Here is a 15,353-nt window from a genome sequence, read left to right as displayed (position 1 = left end):
GCACTCTTGTTGAGTGTGATAGCTAGTGGTATCAAAGGTCAGGTCGCTTTGGGGTTACTCCCAGAAGTACGAACTTTCCAGCATTCATCATATATAGCCGAAAATTAGTCCATTGTTGGACATAACTTAGAATTTTTGATTCGTTACTGACCTGCGTTATTCGATTGAAGTAGGCCAATTGAGTCAGGGGGAGCGTTGCTGCCCAGGTGATTGACATTGAGGCCGGTTGCTAACCAGTAATCCCTAGTAGTACATGGGGGCCACGCCAAGGGTGGCCAGATGAGGGACGGAGCATTAACAATCTTAGCTTTCAGCGCTTGGTAGTGCTTATTTATATACAAGGGTTCTGAATGGGGGCCAGGGAATGCCACACACTCAACCACACATGTCCACTGTTATCTATTTCCTGTTGGTGAAGCTGGTCTTTTGCTGGTAAATGATGACTAGGCCATACTTCAATTAGTATCAAATTCAATATTCTGGGTCATTCCACTACACTGATGTCTGCGCTAGTGATCGAGAAACTGAAAAAAAAAAAATGAAGAGACAGTTTTCATCTTCGAGTATTCACTCAATTAACCATCCGTAATCAATAGAGCCTAGTAAACACAGATATTCTCCACGTGCTAGAAAGTACTATGTCCACTTAACCTTGATCTTTTTACCACCTCCAACTTGGCCTTGCGCCAATTGCATCCAGCTCTGCCAACGGAGCTACTACCCTAAATGCTGTAAGATATAAAGTATCTCGCAGGCCCCGGCCCCATGACACTTTTCGAGAGCTTCTTTTTGTATCTTCTTGGCTTTTTCCTCCTCGGCCTTTTGCTCCTCGGGAGTAAGCTTTTTAGAATCAGTTCCTGAAACAGATTTTCAGATTTTGTTAGCTTCGCAACAGGATATACCCAGAATAGTTTGAGGGGTAGGGAGCAATGGTTGAACCAATACATACTTGCTGCGATAGTGTCGCTCTCTCGTTTCATCTGCTTTGCAGATTCGTCGGTGATCTGTTCATTGTATTCGTCTTCACGGCAAGACTGGAGATGATTGGGTTAGAATTCAGCAAGACCGAAGTTAACGGGGGTCATTAGCACTTACCTGACAGTCTGGAACACCTTCGTAAGGGATGGGGGCTGGACTGACATCCCCTTGACCGGCAGGGACTTGCGTGTTTGTTGGCGCCACAGAGACCGATGCCGGATCAGGAATGCTCGCGGGGATAGCAGCTGCTGAGACCCCAGATGCCAGGAGCAAGGAAGCTAAAACAAAGGCTTTTTGCACATTGAGACGTTTGAAAGACATTTTGGCAATAGATATGTTAATGACGACAAAGTAACGATTGACACTTGAAATAAGAAAGAGTAATGGGTAAACTTGTGCAGTAGTAAAGGAGAGTGAGAGTAATGAGAGCAACAGCGGACAAACGCGAGATTCTAAATGAATGATTGCCTGGTGATAGTAGCATTGAGGAGGGCATAACAAGGCTATATATAATTACCTTGACCTCCTATATAAAACTAGTAAGATATTTCATGTAGTAGTTCCAGCACAGTAGTATTGGGGCGGTTTCAGAAACTACCAGGGTATATAGCTGCGCCAACTACTTACCCCGGCATAGAAGGTACACATCGAGTATGAGCAGGACTTGGGGGCCAGCACGTTTCCTCCAGTATATGACATGAAGCCGATGTAATCCGTTCACTTCTTGTGATTTGGCCCCCGACTGTGCAAGCCTAGCACCCAGTACTGCGTTATTTTCTCTGGAACCGAAGTGCTGTTGCACTGAAGGGGCGGCGACTAAGTCAAGCGGACAGGGATTGTAGTGACAAGGCTGATCCAAATGCAGCCGACAGACCTAGTGAACCCTGAGCAAGAATCACCTCTCGAAACGCATCTTCAGTCCTTTCTACTTAGAGTGTGAAATGTTGCTGTCAACTACTTAGTTGACTGTAATAGTAAAGCGAACGGAAATATATACGAGGTTTATGGTGCCAGCTGAGACAGAGAAGCTCGGATAACTTTCTACCATGTAGGATGAGATACACAGTACTAGTGGGGAGCAGAAAGGCTGGGGCGAAAATAACTAGCGGCTTTCCATCCATCCACCCACTAGATATGTACGCTGTACGTACTTTGAGTCTAATTAGGATGAACTCCGTGCGTTGCTCAGCCTCTCTCACAAGACCCACCCTATGGACCCGACGGGTCGTCCCACCATCATGATACTAGACACAGCCAGCAATTCTCAGGAGATACACTCAAGCGAGGTAGTCTAGATCTAATATCTTTACGGTAGAGGCTGATTGGTGGCATTGTGGTGTCAAAAGCCGATCTCCTGGGGGGTCTTTCCAGACATCCGGGGTATGAGAGCGGAGCGGGAAGATCACTTAGCCGCCAAGCATCCGTAGCCAACCGTCAAACCAAGAAGTCGAGGTCTTTAGTTCACGATATAGCAGCATCGCAAAACCAATAGCGGGTAATCAGCTGCAAAGAGCCTACTGGTCTTATCAGGCAGAGTTAGCGCCTGGGAGCTATGATCTGTGAAGTGTGAACTACCCGAATTTGCCGTTCTCTCCGCATCATCCATTTTAACCGTTTGCAGCAGCCTCGGCTGTTCTTCGCAGCATTCAGTAACCATTACCAGCCATGAAGGAAGGACACTCGCACATATCTGCAGGTTCTAATTCTCTCAGGGACTCGTTTGGCTACTGGCTTCTGTCTAAATGAACGAAGGCAGTTAATCTAGTTCATTGTAAACCAGTTGTGAAGATACTCACAAGTGCTTCTTCGATGCCAGGGGGTAGTTAGGGTAATCACCTAATCTAGGCATTGGTAGTACACCTGTGGTGCAACTTCATTGATAATTGTAGAATCTTCTCCAAAGAGCCAAAGACGGTATATTCGACTATATTTTCTTCATAGAGGGACAACAGGTAATGCCTGCCAGTGCTCTTCTACAGATTTACATGATCGCATCTACACATCCTTCAAAAACTTGGCTCTTCATATAAAGACTATTTCTGCCGATTGTTCATAGTCTACTGAATGTCATAAAAATAGAATTTTGACAGAGCCATGTGCGACACATAGAAGTTCTATAGTTATTGATTATACAGCCTCGCCTCGTAAACTCGTTTTCTAGCAGTCTTATAAAAGAAGTCATGTTCCCCTGTTGACTTTTGCCGGAGCTCAATACTGTGAGTACGAGCCCTAGAAGCCGTTGAAGACACCGGGCAAGAATTCTTGCCTCAGTACGTATCTCCTGTGCCCTGAAATAGTAGTTTATAGTTGAACCATAGGAATCCAGAGCAATCCGGAGTTTGAGGGGCAGCCCCACCGATAAGGGCCGGGCGGTTATCGGCGGCGTCTCCGGTGAGAGACTCCATGACTCTCTCTCTCTCTCTGTGTCTGACTCTTACACATCTCCCCTCTTCCTCTTCCTCTCTTTCTCGCTCTTTCTCACTTCCTTTCTTCCACTCCCTCCTACTCCCCGTTCTTCTCTGTAGCTCCCCTGCATCCCCTCCCCTAGAATAAACTAACACCATCCCCGCCTCGCCAACATTACAGACCCCGCCATAAAAATGGCTGCCGCGGAGCTGAGTCAAGAGCAGCTGGACCAGATCTACGCCTTTGCGGTCGATCTGGGCCGGAAGGCCGGTCAACTCCTGATGGACAGTGTTGAGAAGCGCATCGGCGGCGGAGCCACGCAGGAAGCTGAGGAGAAGGACAGCGCCGTTGACATTGTCACCCAAACCGATGAAGGTATGCTCTAACCCGCCCTCAGCCTGCCATCGACTTGCATCTCACCAATGGACTGCCCTGCACAGAAGTAGAAGTATTCATTAAGAACGCAATCCAATCCAAATACCCCACACATAAGTATGTCCCTAAGCCACTCCCCAGTTCACAAGCAACCCCCAGCTGACCTATCCAGGTTCCTCGGCGAAGAGTCCTACGCCAAAGGACAGTCGCGCGACTACTTGATCGACGAGCACCCAACATGGTGCATTGATCCCCTAGATGGTAATAACCACAGCCATACTCTTTCCCTGCCATCATGACATGAAATAACACTCCTCACCTGACCAGGAACCGTCAACTTCACACATATTTTCCCCATGTTCTGCGTCTCCATAGGCTTCATCGTCAACCACCGTCCCATCATTGGCGTGATCTACGCTCCTTTCCAAGACCAGCTTTTCTCATCCTGCCTGAACCGCGGCGCATGGTTAAACGAAAAGCGCCGTCTCCCGCTCATCCGCAATCCGACCATCCCACCCATGCCGCCCAATGCTCCCAGCAAGTGCATTCTATCCTGCGAATGGGGCAAGGACCGTCGCGACATCCCCGACGGGAACCTGTATCGCAAGATTGAGAGTTTTGTGAACCTAGCAGCAGAAGTAGGTAGTCGCGGTGGCAAGGGAGGTATGGTGCACGGAGTGAGGAGTCTGGGTAGCGCTACGTTAGATCTGGCGTATACGGCTATGGGGTCATTTGATATCTGGTGGGAGGGTGGTTGTTGGGAGTGGTATGTTCCGTTTGCCACGAATCTTTTCATATTTGAGAGTTGTGTTTGGCTAATCCGAGTGTGGTGGGTAGGGACGTCGCAGCGGGTATCGCCATTCTGTTGGAGGCAGGCGGCCTGGTCACAACCGCCAATCCCCCGGAGGACCCGGACACTGCGCCCATTGAAGATGTTCGACTCGGCAGCCGACTCTACCTTGCTATTAGGTATGTCACACTCATTTTCTGCCTTGTGGCTTAGTACGGCATCTAACTGTAGTAGACCGGCTGGTCCGTCGGCGACGGAGACCGGACGCCAGACGCAGGAGCGCACTGTGCGGGAAGTGTGGAAGCGCGTGCGACAGCTGGAATATACCCGTCCGGGCGCGTGAGCACCTCGGCTATAGATATACACCGTTATATACTACTGATAGAATATCCATAATAGTTACTATACAGGACAGAAGCGACAAGGAAGGAAAGGGATGAAGACATCATATTGCACTATATACAGCAGCCAGATCCACGTATGTACCTAATCAAACACACGTCATATCTATCATCGGGCTCTCTTCACTGAGCCCAGTTCCGTTATTTTTGGTCTTCCATAACAAGCAATGCACCGGGTATGCGAGAGTCTATACAGGAATGAATCATCATGAAACATATCGGATGTTCAGAAGGAGGGCGAAAGGAAGAAAACTTTTACAGAGTAGCCTTCTGCCTCTCAGCCAAATTCTTGGCCACAAGCTCCTTGACCATATCCAACAAGCCAGGAACAGCCACCACATCCTTTCCAGTCCAAAGCTTGGCCTGCTCCAGACCCTGCCAGAGCAGCGCCTCGGAGCCAACGATAACCTTCCACCCGGCGGCATCAGCCAACTCGGCAATCTCGGTCCAGATAACAGGGTGGTAGCACATCTCCAGAATAACGCCCTTGGGCTTGCCATCCTCCTTGGCGCCCAACAACGCCGTCAGGACATTCCGGGCACGAATCTCCTCCTCGGTCTTAGGCGGGTAGTTGGGGATACCCGAGACAATAGCAGCGGGGGTCTCCAGGGTCTTCGCAACCTCGGGATCCGTAACGTGAATCAAGGGCGCCTTGTCCGCGGACGGATTACGCTGCTGATCCTCCTCCATGATGGCCTGAACCTCACTAGCATCACGGTTCACAATGTAGATCTTGCTGGCGCCGAGCCACTTGCGCATGACATAGATGGCGGAGCGAGCGGTACCACCACCACCGACAACGAGGGCAGGCTTGCCAGCGAACCGCTCGGCCGCGTTAGCGGTGTTCTGGACGAGGGCTTCGCGGATACCGATGCAGTCGGTGTTGGTACCGACGTAGGAGCGGGAGCCGTCGGCATTGTCGCGCAGGAAGATGGTGTTGCAGGCGCCGGCTTGGCGGGCGTCTTCGGTGAGGTCATCCAGGTGCGGCATGATGGAGACCTTCCAGGGCATGGTGACGGAGGAGCCGACGAATTTCGGGTTGGCGCGGATGGAGGACAGGAAGGTGTCGATGGGCGGGGAGCGTGTGTACGGGGGAGGGTAGGTAGCGGAAGTGCCGCAGACGCTGGAGAGGGGGATCTGAATCCAGTTCAGCCCGAGGTGGTTGTAGATGGCGGCATGGAGGGGAGGAGAGAGCGAGTTGAGGAGGGGGTGACCGTAGAGGTAGGCGACGCCATCGCGGTCCTGGGGGATGGTGATGGGTTCTTCAGGTTGGGTGTTGTTGGAGGATGCCATGTTGGGCGGATTTGTATAGTTAGCGATTTGTGGAGGATCGCAAGGAACTGTTGTTTTTGTTTTCGGAGAGGAAGAATTGGAGGGAGGGAGGGGGGAAATTGAAATGGGGAAAGAGAGGGAGAAGTGGGAAATTCAAGGGAATGTTTTAAGGGCCCCGCGGGCCACCGATGGCGGAGAAACGTTCGACGAGCGATGGAAGCGGCAGGGTGAACCCTTTCCCGCGCTGAACTTTAGCCGGCCAAGTCCTTTCCCCAGCCTACTAAATCTCGTAGTTCAATCTCCCCCGGAATCCCCCCGAACTCAAAATCACGCGCATGACATTGAACCCATCACCAATGAGGTGCTGATCGGCTAAGTCCACTCCGTATTACTGCTGAGAATGCTCCGATGCTGCGGAACAATTGGATTTGTGTGCCCCTGGTTGGAAACTCAGCACCCCGCACTTGTAACGCTTGGACTTTTTGGTTCAATATCCCGGGGTTTGACTACTGACTTTGCCCATTCATACTGCTTCTATTACGGAATTTGAGTTCACGACCATGCACAAGCGCAACGTCAACACCGACTGCAAAGCATGAGCAAGGAAGTGATGCTGAGAGTGGACTTTTAGAGATCGCAGTTCTTCCACCAGCATGATAACTAACAAGAACCCTCTTGGAAATAATCAACAACAATGCCAATGGTGCATACACACACAGAGCACTGCAGAGTTGAGGAGATCAAACTCTCCACTCAACCTAGGGACCCACAGGTTTCATTCGTGACAAGAACTCCTTGGCACATGTTCCGCCGGTAAAGGGTTCATTTGCTTCTGCCCCGGGTATTCATCGCACGGGGTGTTCATATCCGGATTTTCTAGGAGTCTATCGAATTCTCCCCGTAGTTATAACATTGCGTACTTTGGGCAGGTTTGTAAGAGTTAAAATCCAGTTGGCAGCTATATCATGGACAACTGGTGGGTTACTGCACTTTGAGGCCGACAGTATCCGTGTCTACCTACTTAGTATGGAGGTAGAAGCAACTATGAAGCAGTACTACTGGTATGCCAGATTTGAGCTCTCCAGGGTGATGGCTTTCGAGGGATGCAACCTGCTGCCAGCTGGGAGTTGATGGATATGATAAAGTCACGTGATTAGTATGCGGTTATCGAACCGGCGATAAACGCGCCGACGATTTTCCCGCCTGATAACGCCACCCTTGCGATAGTCACCGTCTACCAGTTCGATTGTCAAGCTCGTCCTCTCCCAGTCACTCTTTCCAAGAAGAAATGGTGGCAGAGGAGCAATCAGCTCCCCCGCCCGAGGCGGCGATGGGCACCCCCGGTGGTCCGAAGCGGACTCCGCTGACTCCAGAGCAATTGCGGAGAATAGTACATACTATGATCACGGTTCCTCTAGTTCGGAGCTAACACGATACTGAAATTAGGAAAGCAACCGCCAGAAGGCCATAGCAATACGGGAGCAACGCGAAGCAGAACAGGCTCGGGCTGATCCTTCATCTACCAAAGGTGTCAAGCGAACCTACTCCTCCATGACTGCCTCCGATCCCCCGGCGACTCTGCGCGATGCGGCCTCTACAGATAATCGTCCACTAGATGGCATCAAGCCGGCGCGCAACTTTACCAAGTTCGTTGAATACGACTTCTCTAAGATTACCGACACGAAGGGTGGGTTCTTAACTGAAGAAGATGACCGGTTCAACAAAGCCCTTCACGTTCGGGATGAGAAGGCGGAGCAGAAGCCAGCGCACATGACGCAGAGGGAATGGGAGCGACAACAGCTGCTGAAGAACCTCCATCGAGATCGTGCGGGAATTTTTGAACCAGGGCTGAGTGTGTTGGATGAGCGGACGCAACAGAAATCATGTCGAGAATGTGGCAGCTTAGAAATCGACTGGAAATGGGAGGAAGCTTTCCGATGCTGTGTCTGCCATGCTTGCAAGGATAAATTTCCGGACAAATACAGTCTGCTTACCAAGACCGAGGCACGAGAGGACTATCTCTTGACCAATCGTGAGTATCCCCCCTGCACAGGTTTGTGACAGGTGTTGCCACTGAGCGTTTTTGCTGATTACGGGACAAAATTACAGCCGAGCTCCAAGATGAGGAGCTCCTCCCACATCTTGAGCGCCCGAATCCGCATAAATCAACGTGGAATAATATGATGCTGTATCTACGGTACCAGGTCGAAGAATACGCCTTTTCCGCCAAAAAATGGGGTTCGCCGGAAGCATTGGACGCGGAATTCGAGCGACGCGAGAATGAGAAGAAGCGCCGGCGGGAGGTCAAGTTTAAGAGCAAACTTGAAGACCTCAAGAAACGTACACGAGTCGACGCATACCGACGAAGCCGTCAAGGAGCAGCGGGTGGTAATTTTGGCGATGACTTGGGGGGTGGTGGACGACATGTACATCAGTGGGGTAGATCGGTTGAAGATCCCAAGACGGGGATTGGGGTCAAGAAATGTGTTGACTGCGGGATGGAAGTCGAAGAACTCGAATTTTAAAGCAACAATGAACATATTAATGTACATGGTACCGTCGCCCTGCTCCAATCTGAGTGTTGCACCTCCACTCGGTCGCCGATTACTGCCTCAGGTATTGATTGAAAAACGCCAAGCGGCGTGGCTCCGCGTACTCTTACCGGACAGACCCTCCGTAATCTACTCCTTCAATAGCCCTTGGTATCACCGATAATCTTGGCACTTGGAAAAAGAGTAGGAGAAAAAGAACCAAGTATCATGCCAAGGATGCTGAGTGAGAGTCACAAAGATCATCCCGAGTCAATGCCGCTTCGGCCGGGACTATACCATATCCAGCCGACCCGGGGATCCACCAAGGTCCCTCTACCTTCCCATCCAGGCAAAGAAGGGCTGTTACCTACATGCGGAGACAAGCAAACAGAATGAATGGTTCGCAGTCTTCGGGGCTGCTTTCCCTCCCAGGCTGCTATGTCAGCGTTTCTTCTGCTTCTCTTTCCTCCTCTTTCTTTCTCCTCCCCTCCTCATCTTCCCCGACATACACGGACCCTTCTGCCCACTCTTCATTTGCCTTCATCCGATTTCATTATTGCATCATCTTTTCCTTGCTTCCTTCATTGACTATTACTGGGACTGCAAAGTGTTCATCTGTTTGTTGTATGTCATGATGGATGGATGGCATGAACAGTGCCCGGTGATTTCACGCTCGCTGGAATGAATGTGAAGCATTAATGGGAGATGGATTATTCACTAGATGACGATACATCGACGTCTGCTAACACTCGCTGGTCGCTGAAAAGCAAAAGAAACAACAGGTAGAATCGAATCGAGAATATACAACCATGACCCCGCCCCTAGACGTCGGTCTTGAACGATGTTAGGCGCGCCTTGAGTTCCGCCTCCGACTCATCAATGTCCAGCTCTCGAAGAACACCGCTGCCAACATCATATATCAACCCATGAACCTGAAGACCCCGATCCTGTACGGCTTCCAGGATGACATTCTTCTCCTTCAACAGCTTGACCCCCTCCAGAACGTTCAATTCCACCAGCTTAAGGTTGGCTTCGTCGGTCGGCAGCGAGTTCAGCAGATCCAGGTGTCTCGCGCGGAGCTGGCGCAAAGGCAGCAGCCAGGGATCAAGAATACCCAGTTGTTTGTTACCCAGTGCTGCAGCAACACCACCGCAGCTGGTGTGGCCGCAGAGGACTACGTGCTTGACCTGCAGGTAGCGGACAGCATACTCGATCACGGCCGAAGAGCTGAGGTCGCCGGCATGGATGACATTGGCGATATTGCGGTGAACAAAAACGTCGCCCGGTTTGAGACCAAGCAGGGTGGTTTCAGGGCATCGAGAATCAGAGCAGCCAATCCAGAGGATCTCCGGGTGCTGGCCGACCGCGAGTGTGGGGAAGAGCGAAGGGTCCTCCTTGGCAATCTGCGCTGCCCAATCCTTGTTCTGATGCAGAGCAGAGGTGAAGCGATCTGAAGAGGCAATATTAGCACACGCTGGTGGCTTGGTGGCTGAAAAGCAAGCGATTTGTCGATATGGGTTTGTGACTGGGTGGAAAAGAAGACGAGGGGTATGAGAGAGTCCGACTCCGCAGCCCTTATACAGTTGTCGCGGTCGCAAAGCAAGCCTTGTGGAATTCATCATGGGGTGAAAGGGTTATGGGGAACAAGAAGGAAGGGTTTGCTCAACCAGAAAACAGCAGAAACGCAGTCAACGGAGGATGAGTCACTCTGCCTGTGGTACAAAGGGACCGGCCTTGTGGAATCACGGAGCCAAATCCAACACGCAAAATCTGGCTTTGGAGGTGTGCATACGCTCAGTGAAACACTGATACAGGAACAAGGATGCAAGAATACAACACAATTTCACAGGGCTCATAAAGTTGGGCAGGGTGGGAAAATCGCGGGTCGCGGCCGCTTTGCGAATCTGTCCAGGAACGTGTCCAGGAACGCCAAGAAAGCATGGCTCTTGAGTTTATGCTCACGTACCTGTGCTAGTGGTCGACGCCATGATAACTATTCTGGAGAGAAATGAGGGTTTGCGATGCTATTGCAGTCGGATAGTTGGTTTTGGATGCTATGGAGTTCTCTGAGCTGGCAAAGGGGCACTCCTTTCCCTCTCCCCGCCGGAATCCGGGGGAGATTCTCCTGCCACTTCCAGGCCTGCAAACAGTGCAAACACCCACCACGTGAGGGTCTCACCGGAGCCCGAAAGTGCCGTCGGTCATGCTATTATCATGCGATCACAGATAAGCGTCGATTATTTGTCTGATCGCTGTTTCTCTATCTCTTCATCGGTTCCACTTCCATACAAGCCACGTCGGAAGTCCGAGGGACTCGCAAACGTCGCATGACGCCGCTCGCGTATCCCAAGGTTTGTCCAGCTAAGACCATCGATATGGCTCAGTACACAGGCATGCGCGGCTCGTCTGATTTCCTGATGTCTTCTGAACCACACAACTCGATCTGCTTCCCTCCGCCCGGTCTTGCTCGATTCGACTCAAACTGACCGCGGTCTGGTCTGGCAATCCCACAGCCTGCAAATACGGTATGCCTGTGTCATAAGCAGAACGCGGCTCCCAATTACGCTTCACTCTGCATTGCCATTCCTATCGCCTCTAATGTCATTCATTCTTGCAGCGGTGTCATCGCATCGATGACAGGAAAATTGGCTCTCATTCTGAAACTTGCGGTGAGTGGGCCCTTTTGAGGTATAGGATCCTCAGGACCTAAACCCCGCGGGGTGTGTAGAGCTGTAGACCCCCACGTAAGAGTCGGTCTCACCCTGAGACTCGCAAAGTAGCATATTCCACTACGCCTATTCGGGGTAGAGAGTTTAATACTGTCCTACTAACTTAACGTTCCTACAACATAACGACCGTGAATTGCCATTCCCTTGTTGTATTCATGAATAGCTTGAATAACAATCGATGCACTCCGCAACGAGCCACTTATACTGTCTTCTCGATATACTGGCTGAATATCTGGCCGATCTGTTTCGCACTATCCTTCGGAATCCTCTTCTGTCCATGCTCATAGTCAACGTAGGTCGACCCAAACCGGGTCTCGTAACCTTCAGCCCATTCGAAGTTACTAGTCCAGTCAGTAAGCGCCACATAACAACATCCAGGGGATAAGTATATCGCAGTACTCACTCCATCAAACTCCAAGCCATATAAGCCCGCACATTCACCCCATCCAGCGTATAGGCATCCGCCATAGCAGCAATATAATCACGGAAATACTGCGTCCGAAACTCATCCTTCAGCAGCTCCTCCACCGGCAAGTCATTCTCGCCCTTCAAGCTCGTCCCATTCTCCGTAACATAGATCTTAGGCCGACCGTACCGATCACTCAGCCATTTCAACAGCTTCCGGAATCCAAGTGCGTACGGTCTCAGCCACGCAGACTGTGTCTCGGGGCCAATGAACTCGCCTTTCTTGTTCTTGAGCAAAATCTCCAGATTCCCAGCGGTATCGTCGGGATCCGCTTCGCCGGTTTTGGCTTTGATGTAGTTGGCGCAGTAGTGATTCATGCCGTAGAAATCATTGCTGCCGTGAACGAGAGCGATATCTTCTGCAGTCCAGCTCGGGAGTCGGTCCCCGAGCTGCTTCACCATGCTGTCTGGATACTTTCCGTGATAAATGGGGTCTGCGAACCATGAGATGGCAAATTCGATTTTGCGGTCGCAGGCTTCGACGTCCGCTGGGTTCTCGGGGTCCCAGGGCTCGGCCCAATCTCCTATATATACAAGGTAAGCAGAAGTAATCGAGAAGAAGTGTCCATACATACCGTTAAGCGTAATCCCTATCTCCCCACCATCCCTCCTCTTAAACTCCTCACGATAAATCTTCACCGCAGCCCCATGAGCCACAAGGATATTATGTCCCACGATCCAGCACTCCCTCGAGCTATCCCCCTCGGCGCTCTTACTCCGATCACTCGTCCGACCCGGAGCAAATTGCCCGACATTATACCCGAGAACGCTACTACACCACGGCTCATTGAATGTAATCCAATGCTTGACTTTCGATCCCAGAGCCTGGAACATGACTCGAGCGTAGTGTGCGAAATCCGCTACGAATTCCTCCTTGTTCAGGAGTCCACCGTACCGCTTGTCGAGTTCATCGGGCAGATCCCAATGGAAGAGTGTCACCAGGGGGGTGATCCCCGCTGCTAGGAGATCGTCGACGAATTTGACGTAGTGTTGGATTCCCTTTTCGTTGATGGGGTCGTTGCGGCCTCCCTGGGGGATGATGCGCGACCTAAATGGATGGATAGGTGAGAACGGCGTTCGGGGTTGTGATTGGAAGGCACGTTTGTCATAATGGTATGTTGTCATACTAACCATGAGATTGAAAAGCGGTAGGCTTGAGCACCGCATTCTTTTAACAGTGCGATGTCTTCCGCTGTGCGGTGGTATGAGTCGCATGCTATGTCTCCGTTGGCGCCTCCGGCTATCTTGCCCGGGATCTTGCAGAACGTGTCCCAGATGGATGGGCCACGGCCGTCTTCGGTTACGGCGCCTTCGATTTGATAGCTGTGAAGGAGTGATTTAGTACTCTACTGGATGACTAGTTGGAGTGTAGTATGGGCTGAGTTGGGAGGGGTGGAAGGATACCTGGCAGTCGCGAACCCCCAGAGAAAATCCGGAGGCAAGGTTGAGGTTGTTGCTGAACCCATGTTTTGAATTTATTCGGCAAGTTGAAGAAGGGGGATGGTCTTCTAGCTTGAGAAAGAGATTGATGTCAGACAGCAGCGATGATGGCAGGTTTATGGGATGTTTATATAGATCATGTTGGATGTCCGCCAAGAAGGATGAATACGCGCTAAAGAGAGTGGGGAAAGCGGGGAGGGTAGTACGGACATCAAGGAAAGAAATTATTCGGATCCTTCTTGACTTCAGAAATACCAACTGATTGAGGGGGATGAAAGAGTAATCATACTAGTAAGTATGATGGAGGGAGAGAAGATGCTGGGGAGGATAACGGCTGGACGGGCCGACCTCCGAAGTGTAACAGGCATAGCGTGGTCTACTATATACACTATCAACTAGTAAGTACTACTAACACTACCATGATGGAACCACCGATGGTCGGATTGCCAAGATATCTCAATGCTGTGACTACGCCCAGGTCCCATTATTATTCCATGCATCATCCTCCCCTCCCCTTAAGAACGAGGTGTGGTTGTGCGTTGAATATGAATTTCCGCTAGGGCATGAGAGTTGATTGATGCCTCTGCCAGGTTTGAAGGCGGGACTGAGTGACGTATTATTGTTCACCACGGAACTCTGATCCACTCTCATGGCAATATGAACACACTGACCTTGGTACATCATTAGATCCCTCCACTGCTATGCTCTTTTGTTTATTTTATTGTTCTTACTACTTGTTGTTGATGAACACGTTAGTGGTTGAGAAATAGCCGCAGCGATGGACCGCGGAAGCATCTGTTTGCATCCATCACTGCCAAGTCTAAAACTGGACCACCTTCAGCATTCAACACACGTGTGAGCCGGAGTGCTCGTGGATGGGGAAGAAGGCGGCCGCGGGTATTTCATGAATAAAATACCAAACGAATATGTTTGGCAGGCACGTCAGCCGAGTCAATTTTTGCAATGAAGCCCGATCGAATGCGACTCCGAAGGCGTCATCAACAGAGCTAAATAGTGGCAAGCTTGAACTGAGTCGCTGTTTCAGACACACAATTCCGAGTCAGAGCATCACCGGCAGGATCGGAACAAGATGAACGGAGCAAGAAGCTACCGACGGGCTCATGCATGACACTGAGCCGAGGAAGCAAGGGGCGATCTAACAATGCGCTTGCAGGAATTTTCCGAGACCCCCTAGATCGATGGCAGACACCCTATAGTGTGGAATCTCTCGTGCTCGATGAATGCCTACTCAAAAGTACTTGATGTATTTTGTGTAGGAGCTGAGGCATCTTAGGTACAGGCAGCCCGGTCATTCCTCTGGGGATAGACGCGTGCGGGGTGAATTTTGTCTTGAAGGTGCTAGTGCTTTCTGTCACGTACTATAGTACTACTATCCTCTTAACAGATCTTTCGGTGGTAACTTCTAATAGAGTAATAGAGGACATTCATAGACACTCTGATCGTTAGTTGTAGAATTCTGCGCAGTCAAACTTCCATTGCCTTGGTAAGAGGGAAAATGCAAGGATCTAATTTTGGCTACACACCCATGATAAGGCATCTAAGTACGGAGTAGAGTGAACGCTCCAAGAGCTGTAAAACGTCAGATAGCATGAGATAAACCGGTCTGTAAAGCAGACCTACACTGCCAGCATACCGTACGAGGAATAGTGTTATCATGAGTGCTAAAATGAACGGAGACGGACGGTCAGTTCCAAGGCAGTGTAGTGATTATGATGCTTATCTGTTAACTTCTGAATCCGAAGCATTCCCATTAGTAGGGTATACAGTTCAGTGAAAAGCATCCATCAGGATGGAATGAATTCTGGGGTGGTCTCCCTGCTGTGCCTTGTTTTGCAGGGAGAAGGGGATGGCCGAAACCGTCTCCGCCTCATGGTATCTGGGTCCTCTGCCATGGAGAAACAGGATAGGGAATCGGTACGAGCCGACCGCGGGAGATCCATACGTA

General features: G+C 50.6%; 6 protein-coding genes across 6 annotated transcripts; 2 read left to right on the top strand and 4 right to left on the bottom strand.

Moving 5' to 3' along the window:
• Positions 1-717: 717 nt before the first annotated feature.
• On the bottom strand, positions 718-1,299 carry BO88DRAFT_415831 (uncharacterized protein; the record flags this gene model as incomplete). Its single annotated transcript, XM_025708222.1, has 3 exons — positions 718-857; positions 950-1,034; positions 1,096-1,299. 3 exons carry the CDS (start codon positions 1,297-1,299, stop codon positions 718-720), a joined length of 429 nt encoding a protein of 142 aa, XP_025562466.1.
• A 2,132-nt stretch (positions 1,300-3,431) lies between these two features.
• Positions 3,432-5,137, top strand: BO88DRAFT_405530 (inositol monophosphatase family protein). Its single transcript, XM_025706896.1, has 6 exons — positions 3,432-3,759; positions 3,825-3,876; positions 3,932-4,020; positions 4,087-4,525; positions 4,597-4,728; positions 4,784-5,137. The coding sequence occupies exons 1-6, from the start codon at positions 3,579-3,581 to the stop codon at positions 4,890-4,892; spliced, it is 1,002 nt and encodes a 333-aa protein (XP_025562465.1). The 5' UTR covers positions 3,432-3,578; the 3' UTR covers positions 4,893-5,137.
• BO88DRAFT_405529 (shikimate dehydrogenase family protein) lies at positions 5,004-6,323 on the bottom strand. Its single transcript, XM_025706895.1, has one exon. It carries the CDS (start codon positions 6,241-6,243, stop codon positions 5,206-5,208), a length of 1,038 nt encoding a protein of 345 aa, XP_025562464.1. The 5' UTR covers positions 6,244-6,323; the 3' UTR covers positions 5,004-5,205.
• Positions 6,324-7,510: 1,187 nt separating this feature from the next.
• Positions 7,511-8,747, top strand: rad14 (DNA repair protein RAD14; the record flags this gene model as incomplete). Its single annotated transcript, XM_025710800.1, has 3 exons — positions 7,511-7,612; positions 7,669-8,254; positions 8,332-8,747. 3 exons carry the CDS (start codon positions 7,511-7,513, stop codon positions 8,745-8,747), a joined length of 1,104 nt encoding a protein of 367 aa, XP_025562463.1.
• A 710-nt stretch (positions 8,748-9,457) lies between these two features.
• On the bottom strand, positions 9,458-10,574 carry BO88DRAFT_63241 (carbonic anhydrase). The gene has a single exon (XM_025713023.1). It carries the CDS (start codon positions 10,373-10,375, stop codon positions 9,575-9,577), a length of 801 nt encoding a protein of 266 aa, XP_025562462.1. The 5' UTR covers positions 10,376-10,574; the 3' UTR covers positions 9,458-9,574.
• Positions 10,575-11,681: 1,107 nt separating this feature from the next.
• On the bottom strand, positions 11,682-13,860 carry BO88DRAFT_435972 (glycoside hydrolase family 1 protein; the record flags this gene model as incomplete). Its single annotated transcript, XM_025709539.1, has 5 exons — positions 13,352-13,860; positions 13,079-13,270; positions 12,523-12,995; positions 11,886-12,471; positions 11,682-11,823 (listed from the first exon to the last, which is right to left on the bottom strand). The coding sequence occupies exons 1-5, from the start codon at positions 13,411-13,413 to the stop codon at positions 11,682-11,684; spliced, it is 1,455 nt and encodes a 484-aa protein (XP_025562461.1). The 5' UTR covers positions 13,414-13,860.
• Positions 13,861-15,353: the final 1,493 nt, after the last annotated feature.

This window comes from Aspergillus vadensis (genome assembly GCF_003184925.1).
Source record: "Aspergillus vadensis CBS 113365 unplaced genomic scaffold BO88scaffold_13, whole genome shotgun sequence".
Taxonomy (NCBI): Eukaryota; Fungi; Ascomycota; class Eurotiomycetes; order Eurotiales; family Aspergillaceae; genus Aspergillus; species Aspergillus vadensis.
This window is presented reverse-complemented; position numbering and strand designations above follow the sequence as displayed.

What these genes read in the sequence shown, in the direction of transcription:
- BO88DRAFT_405529 (XM_025706895.1), bottom strand. Translation starts at nt 6,243, where the DNA reads ATGGCATCCTCCAACAACACCCAACCTGAAGAACCCATCACCATCCCC.
- BO88DRAFT_405530 (XM_025706896.1), top strand. Translation starts at nt 3,579, where the DNA reads ATGGCTGCCGCGGAGCTGAGTCAAGAGCAGCTGGACCAGATCTACGCC. An exon ending in TCCAAATACCCCACACATAA is followed by an intron (nt 3,877 to 3,931) that starts GTATGTCCCTAA and finishes TGACCTATCCAG; the next exon opens with GTTCCTCGGCGAAGAGTCCT. An exon ending in GAGGGTGGTTGTTGGGAGTG is followed by an intron (nt 4,526 to 4,596) that starts GTATGTTCCGTT and finishes TGTGGTGGGTAG; the next exon opens with GGACGTCGCAGCGGGTATCG.
- BO88DRAFT_63241 (XM_025713023.1), bottom strand. Translation starts at nt 10,375, where the DNA reads ATGATGAATTCCACAAGGCTTGCTTTGCGACCGCGACAACTGTATAAG.